The sequence below is a fragment of the Triturus cristatus genome, chromosome 2_2 (assembly GCF_964204655.1).
Source record: "Triturus cristatus chromosome 2_2, aTriCri1.1, whole genome shotgun sequence".
NCBI classification, from domain to species: Eukaryota; Metazoa; Chordata; class Amphibia; order Caudata; family Salamandridae; genus Triturus; species Triturus cristatus.
In genome coordinates, this window is record NC_140582.1 from 669,326,518 (window position 1) to 669,346,351 (window position 19,834).

Here is a 19,834-nt window from a genome sequence, read left to right on the forward strand (position 1 = left end):
AGTCACAGAAAGATGCCATTGAATTATGGCGTAAAGAATCATATAGACGCACAGAAAAAAGCGCTCAGACAGGAAGAGAAAAGTAAGGAGAATTCAAATAAAGTTCGAGAAAGTGTATTAATTGAAGAAGGTAATCGAGTAAAGTCAGAACAAACAAACAGACAAAGAAATGCCCTTGTGAATGGTATGTATCCTCTTCTGGCCGAAGGATTACCTAAGGCTACTCCGGAAATACCAAAAGACTTGCCACCCCCATTGTTTCCGATAAAAGTACATCCCAAAGGGCATCCCAGATCCGCAGAAGATGTTTTTCTTTCCTCTTATTTAGACGACGCAGCTCCCGAGTATGCTAATGCTGCGCCACATAGACCGTCTGCCGAGGGGGTTCAACGCCAAGACCCTCCTTCGTCTGTACCTCTGCAACAGCAAACCCTGACACAAGTTCCGGCAAGCACATCTGTTTCTACATCTGCATCCACACCTATGGTTGCTATATCACGTTCAACGAATCCTTTCACATCCAGCACCCCAGGTGGTGCTACCGGAGGTACATCAAGCATTTTTTCTACGCCACCCAGAACAAGTAAACTTTCCTTTCAAGAATTAGCCCACCAACGTACACCCAAACTAGTAACTCCCAACACGCTCAAGGAACTTCTAATAGATTGTAGATATGACCCTGTGCCCGGAAAAGGGGACGAAATGATGCTGGCATCATTACGTATCCGACGAGCTGCAATATACTTAGGGAAGCTACCAGGAATGACTGCACATTTAGAAAATATATATCACTTTGTTCAGTCAGGGCGAGACCCTGAGAGTATTACCAGAGCCATGGAGTACCAAAAGGTGGAAATACAGGGGGAACTGTTACGTTTCCTCATAAACTGTGTGATCAGAAATCAAGATCAACCAGGGGTAAGTCCGGAAGAAATGCAAATTCTTACCACATGGGGTAAGAATATATCAGAGGGGAGACACGATAAACGATCATGTATAGTAGCTATGAGCCGAAAGATCCGCAAAGAAATAGAACGAATCCACGAGGAAAGACTAGCAGTAGACGAACCTGAACAAACCGAGGACGAGGAAGAATTAGAACTGCCCACAGGACAGTTAGAAACCATGGCCTATGTAGGTAGAGGAAGATCTTGCAATAATACTAGATGCTTTACTGATCCGATATGTCCGATACGTCCAGATAATAACAGAAAATTCCAAACTCCTATAATAAATATAAGGTCCCCCGAACATTCATTCCAAGCCGCTGACAAATTACTCCGAGAACGAAGGGGTTATCATATACTCGATTCTATGGACGAACAAGAATTAGCCAGGTCAGCCGTACACTGGGTTGATAGTCCTGGAAAATATGGTGATGATACACTAGCGCATACGTTTTTGAACCTCGCCCCAGATGAACAGCGTTTAGCTGGTATCTATATGATTCAACAACTCCTTATATTATATAAAAGCCAACACTCCGATCCCGGCCCCTTACCAGATATATTGACTGAATTACTCACGAATAAATGGAGAGGTTCCGGTACTAAGTTAATTAGAGAAATACTAGAATACAGAAGGCAGTACATTCTTTTTGTATGTCCTGAACATGTCTCACTGCCCATCAAGGAAAGAACGACGTATTACATGGATAGACAAAATCCCTTACGAGAAGTGCACCCGATAAAGGGTGATGACAATGAGTTTAAACGTGTGTTTGTATACATACCCATATCCAAAATAGAACTATTAGAAATGAAGAAAGTGGTACCCAGTCATGACAAAGACCCAGCGGGTTTCCACCGTGAAATTAAAGATATGTTACTCATGGGAGAATATACCTACCCCGACATTATGACAATATTGAAGGTATTAATGCCTGCGGGCATTTACGAAAAACTCAAGGAAAAGGATTGGGAGGTGGGAGACCAGAAGATAGATTGGACAGCATTAGAAAACGAAGAAAAAGCTCGAGGTCCAGGTTCAGGGCTCGGGGACAAGACCAAAGCACTACCAGGTTTACTAGTACAGGTATTGCCACGTTTATTAACTACGAAAAAGGAAGACTGGGGTGCAATATCAGCCTGTAAACAAAAATCAGATGAAGACACTAGTGATTTCTATTCCCGATTTGAGAAATGTTTTGGTATAAATAGTGGAATAAAAGCAAGTAGCGAGTCGTATCCACATCTGTTTGTGACAAAGTTAGTTGAAAATGCCTTGCCCCAAGTTAAGAATAGAATATTGAAGTTCGAGAGTACCTGGCAAGGTAACACTCCATCACAAATGTTACAAATGCTACAGTACCATCACAATAGAATTAGAGAAGAACAAGAACATGAACATGAACATAGACGCATGAAAGACACGAAAATGAAAATGCTAGTTTCCCAGACAGTGCCAGCCGACGGTCATAAGAAGGGTATAACACAGTCCAGTGTTTCAACAGGTCCTGTAAAAGGGACGTGCAACTATTGTAAACAGCCAGGTCATTATGTACACGATTGTCCAGTTTTAAAACATAATATTGCTATAGGTAACGCAAAAGAAAGACCACGACCAATTAGACAGGATCAGAACCAACAAGGAGCCCCGCAGCATGCACAGTCCATGCCAGCTCCGCAACAGTCTATGCCAGCTCCACCACCGCAGCCTATTGCTGCCACACAAACAACGACCCGACAGATGTATCAGACCGCACAGTATGACTATCCTGATTATCAACGATACTCATGAAACAGCCTAGAGAGGGAAGTTGGCTTACCCCTTATTGAGGTCCCTGTAGATCAAGAAGGACCTTATGTGCACAGTGAACTATTAGGTCAAGATAGAAAATTCTTACTTGATACAGGGGCAAGCCGAACAACAATAAAACGTAGTGAAGTTCCAGGGGCACCCCTCTCAGGCACACAGAATATTTCCCTTGGCTTTTCAGGAAAACCCATCATTAACGAAGTAACACAGCCTCTTCCACTTACGATCGGTCCCTTGACACGAACTACATATTTATTACTTACTAAATCATGTCCAGAAAACTTGTTAGGCATAAAAACTCTGAAAGCTCTAGGAGCTATTATATGTTGTTCTCCGGAAGGAGTAAGATTGTTTTTACGTGATTACAAAGGGCACTACGTGTCCCGAGACATGGATCACCGACTACAGACTTTACCGACACATTTATGGGCACAAGGCCCTACAGATGTTGGTTGCATGAACATTACACCATATCGAGTCACACTAAAGGCAGGAGTGGTACTTCCACGAATGCGACAATACAAGTTACCCCCAGATGCTGTAGTGGCTTTACTACAAATCATTGACGAGCTTATTACCCAAGGAGTGGTTGTGGAAACTGACTCCAATGTATGTAATTCACCGATAATTCCGATTCTTAAACGAACCGATCCAACAGCCCCGCCAGTATATCGATTGGTTATTGATCTGCGCGAATTAAATAAATGCATAGTACCACAATACCCCGTAGTCCCAGACATTTCTTCATTACTGACAGCCATTGATTCCGAAGCAACATTCTTTACTGTAATTGATCTCAAAAATGCCTTTTTCAGCGTCCCAATAGATCCGGAAAGCCAATACTTGTTCGGATTTAGTTTAAATGGACGTAGCTTTAAATTCACACGCGCACCTCAGGGATTTACCGAAAGCCCCAGCATCTATAGCCAAGCATTGAAACGAGAACTCGACAGTATCCACATGCCAGTCAACACTGCCCTGCTTCAATATGTCGATGATCTGCTGATCACCGCTAGAAGCGAACATGAATGTGAAAAAGCCTCACTGACGGTATTACAATTTTTGGCCGAAAAGGGGCACAAGGTGTCCCCTTCTAAGCTGCAATTCTGTGTCCAGCGAGTTGTTTACCTTGGTCACTCGCTGTCCAAGGAGGGAAGGCAGCTTACACCAGATCGCATCCAGTTAATTGCTAATATGCCAAGACCCAAGACACAAAAGGAGGTGCGGGCTTTCATAGGCCTCACTTCATATTGTAGGCAGTGGATCCCTCAGTATGCATTTCTAGCAAAACCACTCATTCAATTGACAACACAGGAGGCAGCCACATCGACTGTTCTCCCTTGGACTCAGGAACATACACAAGCTTTTGAAAGCCTAAAGAAAGCCTTATGCCAAGCACCTGTTTTAGCAACACCATGCTACAATAAACAGTTTACACTCTTCGTTACAGAACGCGAAGGTACTGCCTTGTCAGTACTCACACAGGAACAACCAGGATCACACAAACCATGTGCTTATTTTTCTAGTACATTAGATCCCGTAGCTCAGGCTTTGCCTGCGTGCCTGAAATCAGTGGCAGCAACAGCTTTAGCAATCAGACAAAGCGATGCCATAGTATTAGGACATCCATTGACAGTACAAGTACCACATGCAGTAGAGGTTCTCTTGAACCGCACACAAACGCAACACTTGACTATAGCACGACTCACTGGTTACGAATTAACATTGTTTCAGCCACATATAGAAATCAGACGTTGTAGTACATTGAATCCTGCCACACTGTTACCTATAAATGGAACAGACCCACTAGCACATGATTGTATTGAAGTTATCACTATCACGACGAAACCCAGACAAGATTTGACAGACGTCCCATTGTCAGACCCAGACCTGACGTTGTATGTAGATGGTTCATGTATGAGAACAGGTACAGGAGAGCTAGTGGCCGCTTACGCAGTCACAACAGACACTGAAATCGTTGAAACTAATTGCATAAATACCTTGTCCGCTCAAGCCGCAGAGCTCATCGCTCTGACACAAGCCTGTATTCAAGCCACAAATAAAAGAGTCAATATATACACTGATTCACGTTATGCATTCGGAGTTGTACATGACTTCGGCGTGCTGTGGCGAGAGAGAGGTTATTTAACTTCTCACGGTGCCCACATTCAGCACGGACCCCTCATTCATGCCTTATTAGATGCAATACATTTACCCACTGCAATATCAATTATGAAATGTAAAGCTCATACGAAAGTTACTGATATCATTTCTCAAGGCAATGATCTAGCTGACAGAACAGCTAAACAGACTGCTCAAACTCGAACATTCGACATGACAAAGACAATAGTCCCGACACCAACATATTGCATGATGGTTAAGGATCCCGCTCTTGACGTAATCGACATACAGACACATGCTACACCAGACGAAATAAAGAAATGGACTGAGTTAGGAGGGATCCAAACGGATCAAGGATGGATGACGAAGGAAAAATCTGTGTGGTTCCTTCCTGATTCAATGGTCCAAGTTATAATTAATACTGTACATAGTCCAGCACATCTAGGAGAAAAAGCTATGCTAGACAGCATTCAACACATTTGGTTCAACAAACATTTACGAGCAGCAGCTAAACAAAAAGTTCGTACCTGTATGATCTGTTGTCAGTTTAACCCAGGAAAAAGCATTCCCGTAGAACAGGGTGGATTTCAGCCTCCTGATCACCCTTTTGAAGTCCTCCAGATGGATTATATCCAGATGGAACGATGTCGAGGATTCAAATATGTTCTCGTAGTTGTCTGTGCTCTTTCCCGTTGGACAGAGGCATACCCGGTTTCAGATTACACTGCCCCGACTACCGCCAAACAGTTGGTTCGAGAATTCTTCCCACGATACGGTTTACCACGTGTTGTCTACTCAGATAACGGCCAGCCGTTCTCATCCGAATTAATGAAACACGTTTCACTTTTGTTAGGCTATCAGTGGAAATTTCACTGTGTCCGACACCCCGAGGCAGCAGGTCTCGTGGAAAGACATAATCAGACCCTGAAAATTAGATTGTCCAAAATTTGTAGAGAGAAAGGTGTCGACTGGGTAGTAGCCTTACCCGTTGCACTCTTTTACATGAGAATGGTAGCACACTCTCGAACAGGGCTATCCCCTTATGAGGTGATCTTCGGTAGACCACCAAATATGTGGGGGACGCCTATACCACGCAAAATAACTGATATTGACTGTAATATGCTGACAGATTACTTGGCTTCCTTGATGTCTGCACTACAATCTTGTCGTTCACAGGTAGCTGCAGCCTTTCCCGACAACACCGAGGTGAAACCCCATGACGTAATTCCAGGGGATTTGGTTTTAGTGAGGATCTTTGACCGGAAGTCTCAGCTGGATCCTAGGTGGAAGTCGCCTCAACTCGTATTGTTAACGACGAGGACAGCCGTGAAGATCGAAGGTCGCAAAGGCTGGATACATTCAAGTCATATCAAGAAATTTCATGGACTACCGTCAGACGTAAACGACACACCTTGCGTGTCTTCACCGATTGACTCAAAACTTCCTTTGGTTGAACTGAATAGCCATGAACAATACAAACTAAAACTTAGGTCTAACAAGTCAGGCAATTTGATTGTTTAAGTCCTCTCCAAGGTGAATCGGTCAAATTTGTCTCTGACATGTACTCCTTAGACCTGTGTAGAGAAAGAAACAAAAGGATAAAGCTGAAACGACATGCGTACTGTAAATCACTGCGTAGTCATTGCACAGTGACGTTATTAATTTTGTTTTTCTTAAGTCTTTTAATAATTACTGCAAGTATATTGTTGCACATATATTATCCTATTTCTAGACATGTTTATAATGTTACTGCTGAACATTCTTTTAGTGAATTACCTCCGCATGAGTTGTCTTATAGATTTGCGCTGCGCAATAACACGTTTATTAGTATGTTACATCATTCCCATCAGGTTAGCAATGCTACAAATTGTTGGATATGTGGTCGACTCCCTCCCTATCAGAACTATAAAGGAATTCTACCTCTTTTTCCATACCCATTCACACACAATGGATCCTGTGGAGCATGGTTTAGTTTAATTAATTCCCTAGATTCGAATTCTGCAGTTTATCAAGACAACTGGGTATGGGGAAATTTGAACTTAGTTTTACTCAAAGTCTGTCACCCTAACAAGGAGGGACTTCCCAAAGGAACAGGAACTGATCTAGAAAATGAAGTATATGGATTAGGTAATTTTACGCTTAATCTTATGATCCTAAATGTCGAATCCGAAGCTACTCCAATTTTGCCCGCCATGTCAGTATTTCCAGTAAAAGGTGAATTATGTGTAAGAAAGAATGGTTCCATACATATGGGCCATAGTAGATGCACCGCTGTAATAGAATTTAGTGATCAAGGCAAGTCTACATTTAGAGCTTCCCGCCATTCCTACTTCATATGTGGTCAGACGGCATATATACGTTTGCCACTAGATTGGGATGGTACCTGCTACATCGGATTCCTTTTGCCACCTGTTTTCCTAGCTCCTCCTGATTATCATAGAAATACTCATTTAGTACACAATAGAGAAAGGAGAGATCTCCCAATAGTCGATTACACTGAGACCGCATGGGAAAAATACACAGATTTCAATAAAGGTCTCTTTCCCTATATAGGTACAGTTACCAATAGTAAGCTGATACGTAGATTAACCAGAACCCTTGAAGCAGTAGTGAACGAAACTATTTCCGCCTTAGGCAATTTAACAGAAGAGCAGTCTGCTATGCGGATTGTTGTGCTTCAAAATCGTCTTGTCCTTGACGTCATCCTGGCCGATAGGGGCGGAGCTTGTAGGGTCATCGGATCAAGTTGTTGCATTTTCATACCAGAAAATTCGCCATCTGTATATAAAGCTATAACTCGTCTTCATAAGATTGTAAGCCAGATACACCAGAATCCAGGCACCTGGACTTGGTCCGGTTGGTTTTGGAGTATATTATCTACCTTTGGATGGAAGGTCCTATCCTTCCTAGGTATTGGCTTCCTCATATTATTCAGTTGCTGTCTATGCCTACAATGTGGACCAGCGATCTGTGGTCTGTGTGCCACATCGTGTATTCCACCACCAAGATTTCGTTCATCCCAGAAGAAAAAAGAAGAACAAATGATGCTATATGAACAGATCAACGGATTGATGAAGATTGATATCTCTTGACGGGCAAGTAGGGGACAAGGAGGGAATGTGGAAATATGGATTTTTATGATCAGTTATGTCCCCTATCTTGGACCCCAACGGTTTCATGTATAAATCACAAGTACATGTATGTTCCCTCCAGTTCCAGTTATGAAGACGCAAATACATGTGCGTCCACCGTCAACATGTCCTCTTTCAGATCCGCCATGAATGGGCCGGATATTCCATTCCTAAGTATGAAAGGCCACCAGCTTTATATGGTTCACTTATGCCATTTCACAGTCCAGGCGAGTAGGCCCTGATTCTGCCATCAAGCTTTTCTTGCCTTCTGCCTCTGAAAGCTCCAGTCTGAGCTCGCATCTGTATCCATGAACTTTGTCCTCATTCTCTGCGCAGCTAACGGTGCCTGACATCAGCCTGTTGCCTGCCAAAAACTGTATTTCACTTTCGAAATTATCTGCTCCGCTCCCTACCCAATGCATTCCTGTCTAGTAGTTTAAGTAAACATCCTGCCAGCTACCGAGCAAAAGGCCCGGCTTCTCTGTCTTTATGCAAGTAATTCATAGCCCTGTTACTATGGACGATTTCTGCCTCCGCATATTGTGTAGACACTTAGACGCTTGTACACGCACTCACAGTCAATATAGTCAGTATAGAATAAGATTCTACTCTAAGAGACCTCTCTTTTGGATAACATAGTTCTTTAAACATAGGATGTTAGATATGATTTGGGATTAGGTTGACTTGACCCTCTAGACTTCTGTCGCCACATGTAGAGCTAAATGTCAAGTCCCCTTCACCCCCTAGTTGCACGTCAATCACACGTCATGCTGCTGCGCGCGCATTTCTGCCAAGTATTTCTGCTGACATTGCGAAATTCTTTCATGGAACCACCCTATTATGACATCATACCTGATGACGTTCCTTAGTTACACCCAGTTACACCCACTTTTGCTACGCATGTATGTTTTATCTTTACTATCTATTTGTTACGCCCCCTGCATTTGCTTCACTGTAATGCCTATTGTATAAAAATGATTACTTATCAATAAAGTATGGTCTTCACTTCCTGAACCTTTGTGGTGATGGAATATGGAGCTCATCGATTTAAATTGATTATGGAATAAAGCCCGTTCCGAACCTCTAATACCACGGATTCTGCCTCTTATTTTACTGAGCTATTGTTATAGATTTTCCGCATCAAATTAAGTTCCGGTAATTAAATTATTTACCACACCATTACCAGAAGTCAAACAAGAAGGAAAAGGGTGAAAGCTACCATGCATCTGTCGGTGATGGCCATCTTGGTAACAGAATTGTTTGGGTTTGGTAGACATGTACACAATGTATTCTAATTCTAAAGGGTGGAGATTGTGTTCATCTGGAAAGGTAACAAGCAAAAACTGGAAGATGTGAACAAACAAGCCTTTGAACCAACAAGCCTTTGAAAGAGAGTGGAAAAGTCTATTCATCTTCTCGTGGCAGCCATCTCAGTCTCTGCAATCGGAGGACTAACTCAGGCATAGTTCTAGTGATTAGAAATGTAATTGTAGGCAAATTACTGATGTTCCCCAAAAATAAAAATTGGTCAGCGTTCCACTACGTTATAAAAATTTGCAGGTGTTTAATTTGAAATAGAAAAGTTTTGGAAGCAGATCATAATTAATGACAAATGGAGGAAAGAGAAACTATGTGTTTTCAAAGAGATACATTTCTAGCAAATGCCATGTACTGCTAATGACATTGATAGTTCCTTACCCAGGGTTTGGGCACCCTAGGGCCAATAACTGATACTGTATTGTCTAGTACAGTCAATTGAGGTATAGACATTTGTCTTAGCTGGGAACGAGAAGATGAAGCTAGCTCCATGTTTCAATATGTTTTTGTAAAATATGAGAGGATTTACGCAATGTTGAATATATCATGCAAGTGAAAGAAAGAAAATTTAATTGCAAACAGCTAGTTGTACAAGAGATCCTATAACAATAGCTGACTTTAGGTATTCCACGACACCATGAGGTCTCTTGCTAGCAGACTACTCATTAAATTTGAACAGTAGCTGCTTTCAAAACAAATTAACTAAACAATGTGTTCTGACATCCACAAATTGGTATCACTTTGTGGATTTCCTCTGAAAACAAACAAACAGAGGAGGTGGGAAAAGGAACTAGGCAGAAAACTGTCTGGGAAGGAATGGATTGAGGTTTGAATCCAAACCTGTAGCACAACAGAGACAGCTATCAAGCAGGTAGTGCTGTAAAAAATAACTTCATATTGGTACCTCAGTCCCCATAAAAGTGGGAATGTGGCAAACATAATCCCCAGAAGTAATGGAAGAGGATGCAACGCAGATGGCACCTTAGTTCATCATCTTTGGGAATGTCCGAAAGTGCAGGTCTACCGGACAAACATGCTAGATGCTGTAGATGTTATCTTTGCAGTTCAACTCTCCAGATTCCCAGCATATGTTATTTTGGGTGTAACTAATCCACTAACCTATCCACTACATTCTAAAAAATGGAAATGGATGGCACCAATGCTTTGTGAAGCTAAACAAACCATAACTGCTTTATAGGGAAAGGACAAGACACCAGACGAGAGACTGGTTACTCCGCTTGTGACATATTTTAGGGAAGGTGAGGACCTCCATTTCCCTCATAAGAATTAAGCTTTATGAGACATATTGGGTACCACTTTTACATGTTCTATCCTCTGAAATGAGAGAACTAACATGTCTAAAAATCTATGAGTACTGAGTATAGTCCATGTGGAATCTGTCTATAACAGAATCAGAATAGGCTAAATATAATGTTACTTAACTCAATCTGCACTGGTGTTGTAGGGGGAGAAATTAGAAGAGTTTGAGGGGCGGAGTTTGAAATTACTTGATTGCACCTTGGCCAGTTATTTGGTTGTAGGCAAGTGTATCTGTCTATTAGGCTATTTTTCAAATTCAATAAGTATATTTGAACAAGAAAAATCTAAATGCAGACCGCCATCTAATCAATTAATTTACTTCTGGATCATCTAAGCCATAAAGCTCTACACTGCCATTGGCCACAATATCTCACCATAATGCAGCCTGCCCCTAAACCAATTAAATACTGAGGATCAATGTCACACACCTTCAGGTCGTCCACTAGCCTAAGCACAATCATTTTAGAAATAGGCGTCTGCTTTTTCAAGGTTCAAGTATGGGGAGATGAGTTGTCCTAACGGTTAGGGCGCTCGACCTCGCACCTGGGGGCACTGGGTTCGAGTCTCGGTAATGACGCTAAAACATCCTGTGAATCACTTAATCTCTCCGTGCCTAACAAAAAATGAATGTGTGTCCTCATGTAACGTAACTGGTGCTATGTAAAGCGCTCTGATACCTGATTGGATTCAGGTCAAGTTTGCGCTATATAAAACTCGACAAAAAATAAATAAATCAGGAAATCGGAAGTGCATTCTACTTTATCCCTGATTCTACCTCATTACCTTTCGCCCTCTGTGGCGGTATTCAGGCTGCATAAGTGCAACCTGAATGCATACACATATCAAATAAATAAGACCATGTTAGCATGCTTTATTACAACTCCTTCCCAACCTGAATATACTCAGTACTGTCATAAACGTTCCAGCAACTACGTTACTTTGCTGAACACATGATTTTCCGTGCCTCTGACTGGTGACATGGGTAGTAGTATTTGGAGATGGCACATCTAACCTTGGAAGTTGTCCACTTTTCTTTTTGAGATAACTATTGATACATGTGGGACTTGCCTGGAAATTGTAGTCTGACAACATAAAATTATGGAACTGTTGGTAGAAATATACTTGTTGAAAGAGAAATAAAATTGGCCAATGCCAGGAATCATCAATTACAATAATGGTTTGGGATCTCGGAATCATACAAGAAAACATTGTTTTCTTACATGATGTTTATATTGAAAACGAAGATGGAAACAATACAGTTGAAACTCATGAAAATATAAAATGAACAAAAACAAAATTAAGAGGTGTGGAACGTGTGGGGGGTAGCAGATAGAATTATGTTTTGAGACCCAACATCAGACATGACAGACAAGTGGGTATCAAACTACACATCATTTTGCTAAACATGGCAGCTTTCTACAGAACTATGCAATTATTACCAGCAATATAGATACATAGTGGGCTTCTAGAAATCTCTGCCATATTGTGGGAATGAAGTATTTCTAAAATAAATCCTAATATACTTCTAGAGAGACTACTCTTTTAATATCTGGAGATAATTGTTGCATCAGAAGCAAATGTTTCTAATGATGAAGGCATTTATTCGGTAAAATCAAATGTGGACTTAATAAATGTTTCTAATGATGAAGGCATTTATTCGGTAAAATCAGATGTGGACTTAATCTTTGTCTCTGTTTTAGTGGGACAAAGCTTTATCGGTGGCACCAGGTGTCTCTATGAAATACTGGAAGAAGTTAACACAGAGGTAAGGACCTGGATCATTATACTGAACAGAATTTTCAACATGAACATTATCAATACATCATATAATAAGTGTTATAATGGACTTTCTCAAGGCTGCAAATATTATATTTTTCAAACTGCGGGAAGACATTTGGATTCAGAAAAGAGTTGGATATGGTTTCCTGTTGCTCCTTCTTTGGTTGCACATTCCCCAGATCTTTTCCTTTCACTTCAATTTAGATAGTTACAAAAAATCATTAAGGTCTGCCCATAGAAAGATGTCTTCTCCATGGTTCCGGTCCTTCTGTAAGTTAGCACCCGACTCTACTTGGTGATCAGTATTACGTTTGGACAAAATGTGTGGGTAGTCAGAAATGGGCAAGACCCACTGGGTTTTGTGGGGTGCTCTCCACGTTGGCCCGTTAAAGATTATAATTTCATGTCAGATGAACACAACATGTCAGTTTATTGAATTCTTTAATCTGTGATGCACAAATCCATTATAGTCACATATATATAGTCACTCTTCATTTTTCTTGGTCAAATAGTCAGTAGTACTAGCAACCTGTATGCTAAAAGTATTGTCACCTGCACCAGTCTCAGAATTCCTATTCTATACTGGCACAGCGAGTTAAGCACTCACTGCAAGCCATGAGTTTGATTTTTATCAGGGCCATCTCAGCCGTTCATTTTTCCATTAATCCCCTGATGTTCCACATAGATACTTGATATTTCTTTCTGTGTGTCCGAAGGTTGGAAAGTCTGACCCTACAGCAATAAACACGGGTGCATTCAGGCATTTATTGCCCACAGTGGGGGAAGAATGGGCCGATTGCTGGATTTATGAGTTCTGTCAGTACGATCTGGTGGGTTTCATTTTCCTTTCTAAAACTTTCTTGTGTAGTTCTCATTACAGTACATAAATTATATATTGGTTGAAGTGTCCCGGCTGTAGCATTGGAAGAAGACCACTTACAAATCATGTAAAAGTGTGGATAAATCCCACTTGTTTAACAGGGCGTTGGTTTAAGACTTATTACAGCATAAAAAAGCTCCATTGAAAATGATGGAGTGCTACTGGCTTCTAATGGCTGGTAGAAGACCAGAGCTCCAACATTTCAATGTTGTCCTTTACAGCTGTTGTATATCGGCATTAAAGTCCTGCACCCTTGTTAAAGGCCCTTGCCTTCAACTCGGGTCTTTAAAGCTGGAGGAGGCCTTTAATGAGCGGTATAGCCTGCTTCGTCGGGCTATTGGGCTATATTAGAACACTGGAATGTTGGAAGCTCCACTGAAGACAATGGAGCAGCAGCTGCCTATATAAACTGATATAGGCCCTCAGCTCTCAAGATTTCAATGTTCGAATATAGCCATGTAGCCTGACATAACGGATTATATTGGCCATTAAAGACCTGCTCCAGCGTTAAAGAATCGACCAGAAATGGCCAGTATTGTGAAAAGGGTATGGCATTGACTGCATATATAATATATAATGTGTTGTATGTCTGTAATGTATACTATGTATTACGTTTCATACCTTCACTTGTATGGATATGATAAATATGCACATCCTAGCCCTGGAGTTTTTAAATATACACATATAAAAAAGAAATGTTAAGGAATAATGACTGTGGACCTGATTCACAAAGCTAATTGCATTCCTAAAATGGACTCGGTAAGCAAATGGCATGTTGTATATGCTTAAATTAACTATTTGTACTCACAAAACATGAATTTGCACTTCAAAAGTGATTTACGTATAATAATATTACACCATCATTATGTAATATTACATGTGAGCAAATCTTCTCACTATGGCAAAGTGTGGACGTTCAATTCAAGTGTAGGTCCTGTGAAGTAGTTGAACACCCACTAATATGTGCATAATAACATACGTTTGTATGGTACATTCCCACCCTAGATACATTTGGAGATTTACTATTTTCAAAGGCAGGAGTACATCTGTATCCAGGATTGGAATTGGGAGTGAACACGCCCAAAAAGAAAAAAGGGTTTATGTAAAAATGAATATAGTGAACTATTTGCACAAGCTTAAAAGTATGTCTGTTTCATTTGCACATACAACAAGGTCTTTATATGGGAAAAACTTGAAATTCACAAAAGAAGTTCGGAATTACCCCTGGGAAACTGTAACTGTCTCAGCTTCCTATGACTGTGATCCTAGATTAACCTGTCAATTCTAAAAATAAGAAAATGTTCTCCGAATGTCTGAATAAAGCTATGGGAGTAAACTTCTTTCTTTTGTGAGAATCAGAGACCTCATCTCTTTGTGCATTAGTAAACTAGTCAAAATTAGTAAACATGTCAAAACTGAAAATCATTAAATCGGGTCTGGTGGCTTAGTGGACTAGGGCGTCCACTATAGGGACCTGTGATCGACCTCATGGTGACAGGCTCAAATCCCGGTGGTTCCACTCAGCCTTTTATCCTTCTGATGTCGATAAAATGGGTACCGTTGGGTAACAATAAACATGTGTTATTCAGCGCCAAGATACCCTTGGGTGAACGTGCGCTTTACAAATACACACACACATGTTATGTTTATGTTTGCATCTTTTTATAATGTTACACCTTTGGTAATGTGTGTTAATAATAAATATATTTTTATTGTTTTTAATTAGAAGAGCTGATCAATTAATTCAGGAAGAAAATGATGATGTTATCCCATACTGTATAGCTACTGGTGATGTAAAGAAGCTTGTGGCATTTTTTACTTCCCGAGGTCAACTTAAGGAGGCTCTTCTTGTTGCACAGGTACTATCAGAGTTTTAGAGGTCAGTTCCTGATGTATCTGATTTTGCTTAGTATGGATAATTGATTAAACAACCTAGGAATTTGTATTTTTATCTCTTTTTCTTACCTGCATGTATAATAATGAGTATTATTTATCATCAATACTTATTACTAATTTTTAGAAAACATGTTTACCATATGGGATGTGCAGTTAAACATAACTTATAAATAAAAAGGCTCTGTTGTGGTGCAGACAAAATGGGCAGAATGTTTATCAGCACCTGTGGCATCTTACATGGACCCGTTATCTTGTGCTAATGACTAGTTATGTAGCTGGCACAGGTGTCTCATAATAGGTTGGAAAATATTGTCAATACATTATGGTTTCTGGGAAAAGGGTTCATACTAAAATATGTGGGAGTCAATATATCCATCATAAAGAACACTTACAGAACTTGTTTGGACTTACCTCTTGCCTGCAAGAGGTATGGACTCTCATAGTTTTATGGCAAAACAAGAAACTGCTGCCTGACAATGGCATAGTGATCTAAAGGGAAAGATAAGAGGCAACAAAGAATAGTCATGCAGAATCCGGGGAGTGACCTAATCTGTGAAAACTCGGGCTTCAGAGCATAGAAATAATAAAGTCAATGATGAGTACAACAGTAAATTGTTATAACAAATACATAGATGTGACAAAGTACTGTGTTAATGCCGGTCCCAGGTAATTATACCTATTTTGTTTTGGTTCTGTTTTCAGAAATGTTGCTTTCTTATTGGCATCAGATTTAAGAATACTATAAATATGGTAGCCATCAAAGGCAGGGGTGCTGCTTTGGAGATGCATAGAAGGCTATGTCCAATCATGCAAGACATTTATTTATTATGTAGTCTTATCACAACACCCTAAGGTTTGTGTGAAGTTAATTACCATGCTTGCTTTTTAACTTCAAAACTCAAAAAATATTTTATAAATATGGACTGGTTTTCTGTTCTAGAGACATCATCATCGATTTTTCTATATTCTGGGCACATGCCGTAAATCAGACCAAAATTCTTGTCTAAAGGTTAACCCATGGATTTCCCAGTGACTTAAAAGCCTACTGCTATCTGTATGATTTCCAAATGATTCCTGGTCCCCTTTCTAATCTCTGCAGTTGAGCAAAATACTCCTCATTTCCAGCGTGTGGGGGGTGAAGCAAAGGTAGATGGGTGCCTTACCCGTCACTGCCTGTTACTGCACTCCACATAGCTCACCTATCGACAGCTATTTTGGTGTTCATTTCTTTAGCCTCTTCTTAGATTTGCTCACATCTTCCTTAATATTTCCACCACTGGTGTCCTTTGAGAACAAACCACAAATAGGATTAAGGTTCCTAGTTTCCCAGATCTTAAATATATATGTTGAACAGTTCTATCCATAACCATCTTGTGTTTAAGTGTCTCACGCTGACTGTGTAACTTCTTCAGCAGCTCCCAAAATATTTCGCTTGTACTGTGTACCATTCTGCTTGGCCAACACTGGTGTCTATATTATAACTGATCTCAATGTCCTTTTAAACATACGTTTTTGAACTCTTTGTTTCTATGAGTTAGAAGATTTCCATGATTTTCCCCTTGCAGAGGAAAAGGCTCTCTGGCTACATTCCATATAACTAGATTAGCATTGATTATTTTCTGACCCAGAACTTTTTTCATCCAAACCCCCTAAACTGCCAATATGTTCCTCACAAACATACTTAAACCCACAGGCCTGCTCAAAACCTCAGTTTTCTGCACTGTAAATGCAACCTAATCATTACCCCTTTTAGTTCTCCTTGCTCTCTCCTGTGTGTGAAGACTGATGCAGCAAGGCTGCACGAATGTGTTCCAGTAATCTTCCAAGCAGTGCCAACCATGGTTTGCACCAACTCTTGCCTCGTTGTTGCTTTCACTCTGTGTCAGGTTTTATCTGTATGCTGATGATCCAGCTACAGTTTAACCTGATACAGAAGAATTAATCTTCCTCCCGTCTCACTTCCAGTGTAGCTGCAGTTCGATGGTGGATGTCTGTGAGTTTTCTAAGATGTAATCCATCCAAGGCCAAAATGTTCCTGAGTGTCCCCTCTTCTAATTGGAATGCCATTAGCAGGCCTGTATTAATTGCTGTCCTACCCATACCCCCCCCGGCCTTGACCTGCCATGTCAAACTGTTGTACTCTTGTACTTCATTCTGAGTGGTAAGATTCCCTTAGAATCTTAAGCTGCTGTAGTAACCAGCTCCTATTTCTATCATTTGAATTTTTTGTGTATGTTATCCACTTAATTTCATATTGCATATGTACATGGTCAATGCTTTAATTCAGTCCAAACTAGAATATGGAAACATTGTCTACTTGGGATCTTTTGAAAAATGTCATTCCTGTCTGCAATATAACTGAAAGAGCTGCCAGATTGGTCACAGTCACAGGGTGAAAAAGCCTAGGACCATGTCTCTTTTACTTTACACCATCTTCATTGGCAAATGGTTTAGGAAACATATTGTTTTCAAATCTCTGAAGTTAGTCCTGACTGGCCTCCAGATTTAGCTGGTATATCCCGTACTGCTTTCTAAGGTCCACAAGTCAGTTTCTTTACAGATTCCTCCTTCATGTAAAACTATTTCCAGAGACAAAACTACCAAGCTTTGAACTATTCTGTGATCACTCCCAGGGGTGGTTGGACATCACCCATGTGGTAATTGTGGGGTTTGCAAATTCACCAAAACCCCTAGAGAATTAGATTCTGGCCTTGCCACACTCTGGAAACAATTGACACAAACTAAATATAACAGTGATTTTGCTGTACATTCACATGTTCATCTCGTTGGGATAACAACAGGAAAGATTTGCATTACAATCAATGAACATCATAGCCACATATCGAAGCAAATTGGTGACCCATTATAAAACTACAGGTCTGACCCACTCTGATCATACATAGACAGTCTTAAAAAAAGTCATTCAAATGAGCAGGGTAGTCAGATCCTTCTTTGCAAAGAACAGAGATGGGTTTTCAGATTGTCAATACATATTATCTGCCTGAATTATGACATTGATTGGGGCTAAAAGTAATATTTCTTAACTTTGAGATGAGTGACATACTATTCATTAATGACCCAGGGCTCAGTATACCTAAAATGTCACACCAACCATTTTGAATGCCCTTGCCATGATCATTATTAGTCCAGTATAGATTAAATGTTACACTGACAGGTGATAGTATACACTAACAATTTAAAATATCTTCCCTTTTATTAAAGGTATTTAGGTCCATAAACCTAAATGTTTTCCGATGGACACCACAAGAGAACATTTAGATAATGCATCTACTCTAATTAGAGGAGACATAATGTTGTCTGGCATAACTTCATGGCTTTATGCGTGGAGTTGTGCATAGATACTGTAAAACTGAGAACAGATCATAGACTTAAAAGAGTGACTCTCTGATCCGCGATCAATTACAAGGGACTGATTGATGAAGCAGGGATTACAGTGAACATAAGACACTATGGAGGGACCCTTTATTTCTGGGAACTGTGTGGGCTAGATAGTAGCTGACTTGACAATACTCTCCATTACAGCACTGTATTAGTTACTGTCTTGTTAGATGGCAAAACACTACTCTCTGGTTGTTAACATCTGAGCAGTACCTTTGGCATAGGTTATTTGGCCATTAGATGAGATGCCAAAATAGTAAATGTGGGAGAATCAGTATAAGTGAATGGTCCACATTTGAGGACATTGAGAATACATGAGGTAAGATGGGTAATTGTCCCTCCGTGAGAACTATGAAATAATTTGTGCTTTTGTTTTTAACATATTACTGTACTGATATTTTGAGGTGCACTTATTTTCCACCTGCAGTGCCTTGATTGGTTATTTCATAAGACTGCTCAATGTAGGATGGACATAGACAGTGGAAGGGAAAGAGACAAATGACTCTAACCATTTCTGTGGATTCAAGCAGGGCAGGAACATGTGGACTACACTTTTTAGGACATTGCTTTTATCCATCCGAGGAAGGGGCCAATAATAAAGCAATTACCTATAGATCATATTAATTGTATTTCTACCTTAAAAGGCTCCTACTACAATTAAACTAATTCTAATTAGAGGTTTTTCTTCCTGTTACACACCAACAGAGTAAATAAATAACTGTGATATTGTAAAAACTACATTCTTCATGAAATGCTCAACTCGGCTAATAGGTATGAAGGGAGCCTGATAAGTACCTAATACATGTAGCGAGGAGGTACCAGACTAAGAAGCATGCCACTGGAAGTGAATGAGGTTATCCATTGTTTTGGGGAAAATCCCTAGTGAGGAGGATGTGTTGAGAAGGTCTGATCCCATCTTTCTCATCACCCTGACTTAGGAGATGTCATGTCTGAACCTTTCTTTGTGTACCCGGATACCCAAGTTTATTTATTTGGTCTACACCTGGAAAACACTTCTTCACTATTTTAATTCTCAACTCTCCCATGCCATTTTTAGAAAGCTGATAAAAGCTTTGCTCTTCCACGAATAACTTTCCTTTTTTTCTGTCACACAGGGGTTGCTGCTATTAGCACCAGCAATCTTTAGTGGCAGTGTGCTCTATAAATCATTAATATCATAACAATCCTACCCATAGAGTCCAGCTTCACAAAAGGTTTTTGCAATCTCAGATCT

The 19,834-nt window shown here is 40.3% G+C and overlaps 1 protein-coding gene across 4 annotated transcripts in view; it reads left to right on the top strand.

Moving 5' to 3' along the window:
- Positions 1 to 19,834, top strand: part of WDR17 (WD repeat domain 17) — a 1,003,384-nt gene that overhangs the window by 613,314 nt on the left and 370,236 nt on the right. For all 4 annotated transcript variants that reach the window (XR_014978161.1, XM_085641859.1, XM_085641857.1 and 1 more), the window contains 2 exons: positions 12,347 to 12,411; positions 15,032 to 15,164. Coding sequence is in view for 3 of the 4 variants with exons in the window: in XM_085641859.1 (XP_085497985.1) it covers positions 12,347 to 12,411; positions 15,032 to 15,164 (198 nt within the window). In the remaining variant the exon portion in view is untranslated. The remainder of the gene's footprint in view (positions 1 to 12,346; positions 12,412 to 15,031; positions 15,165 to 19,834) is intronic.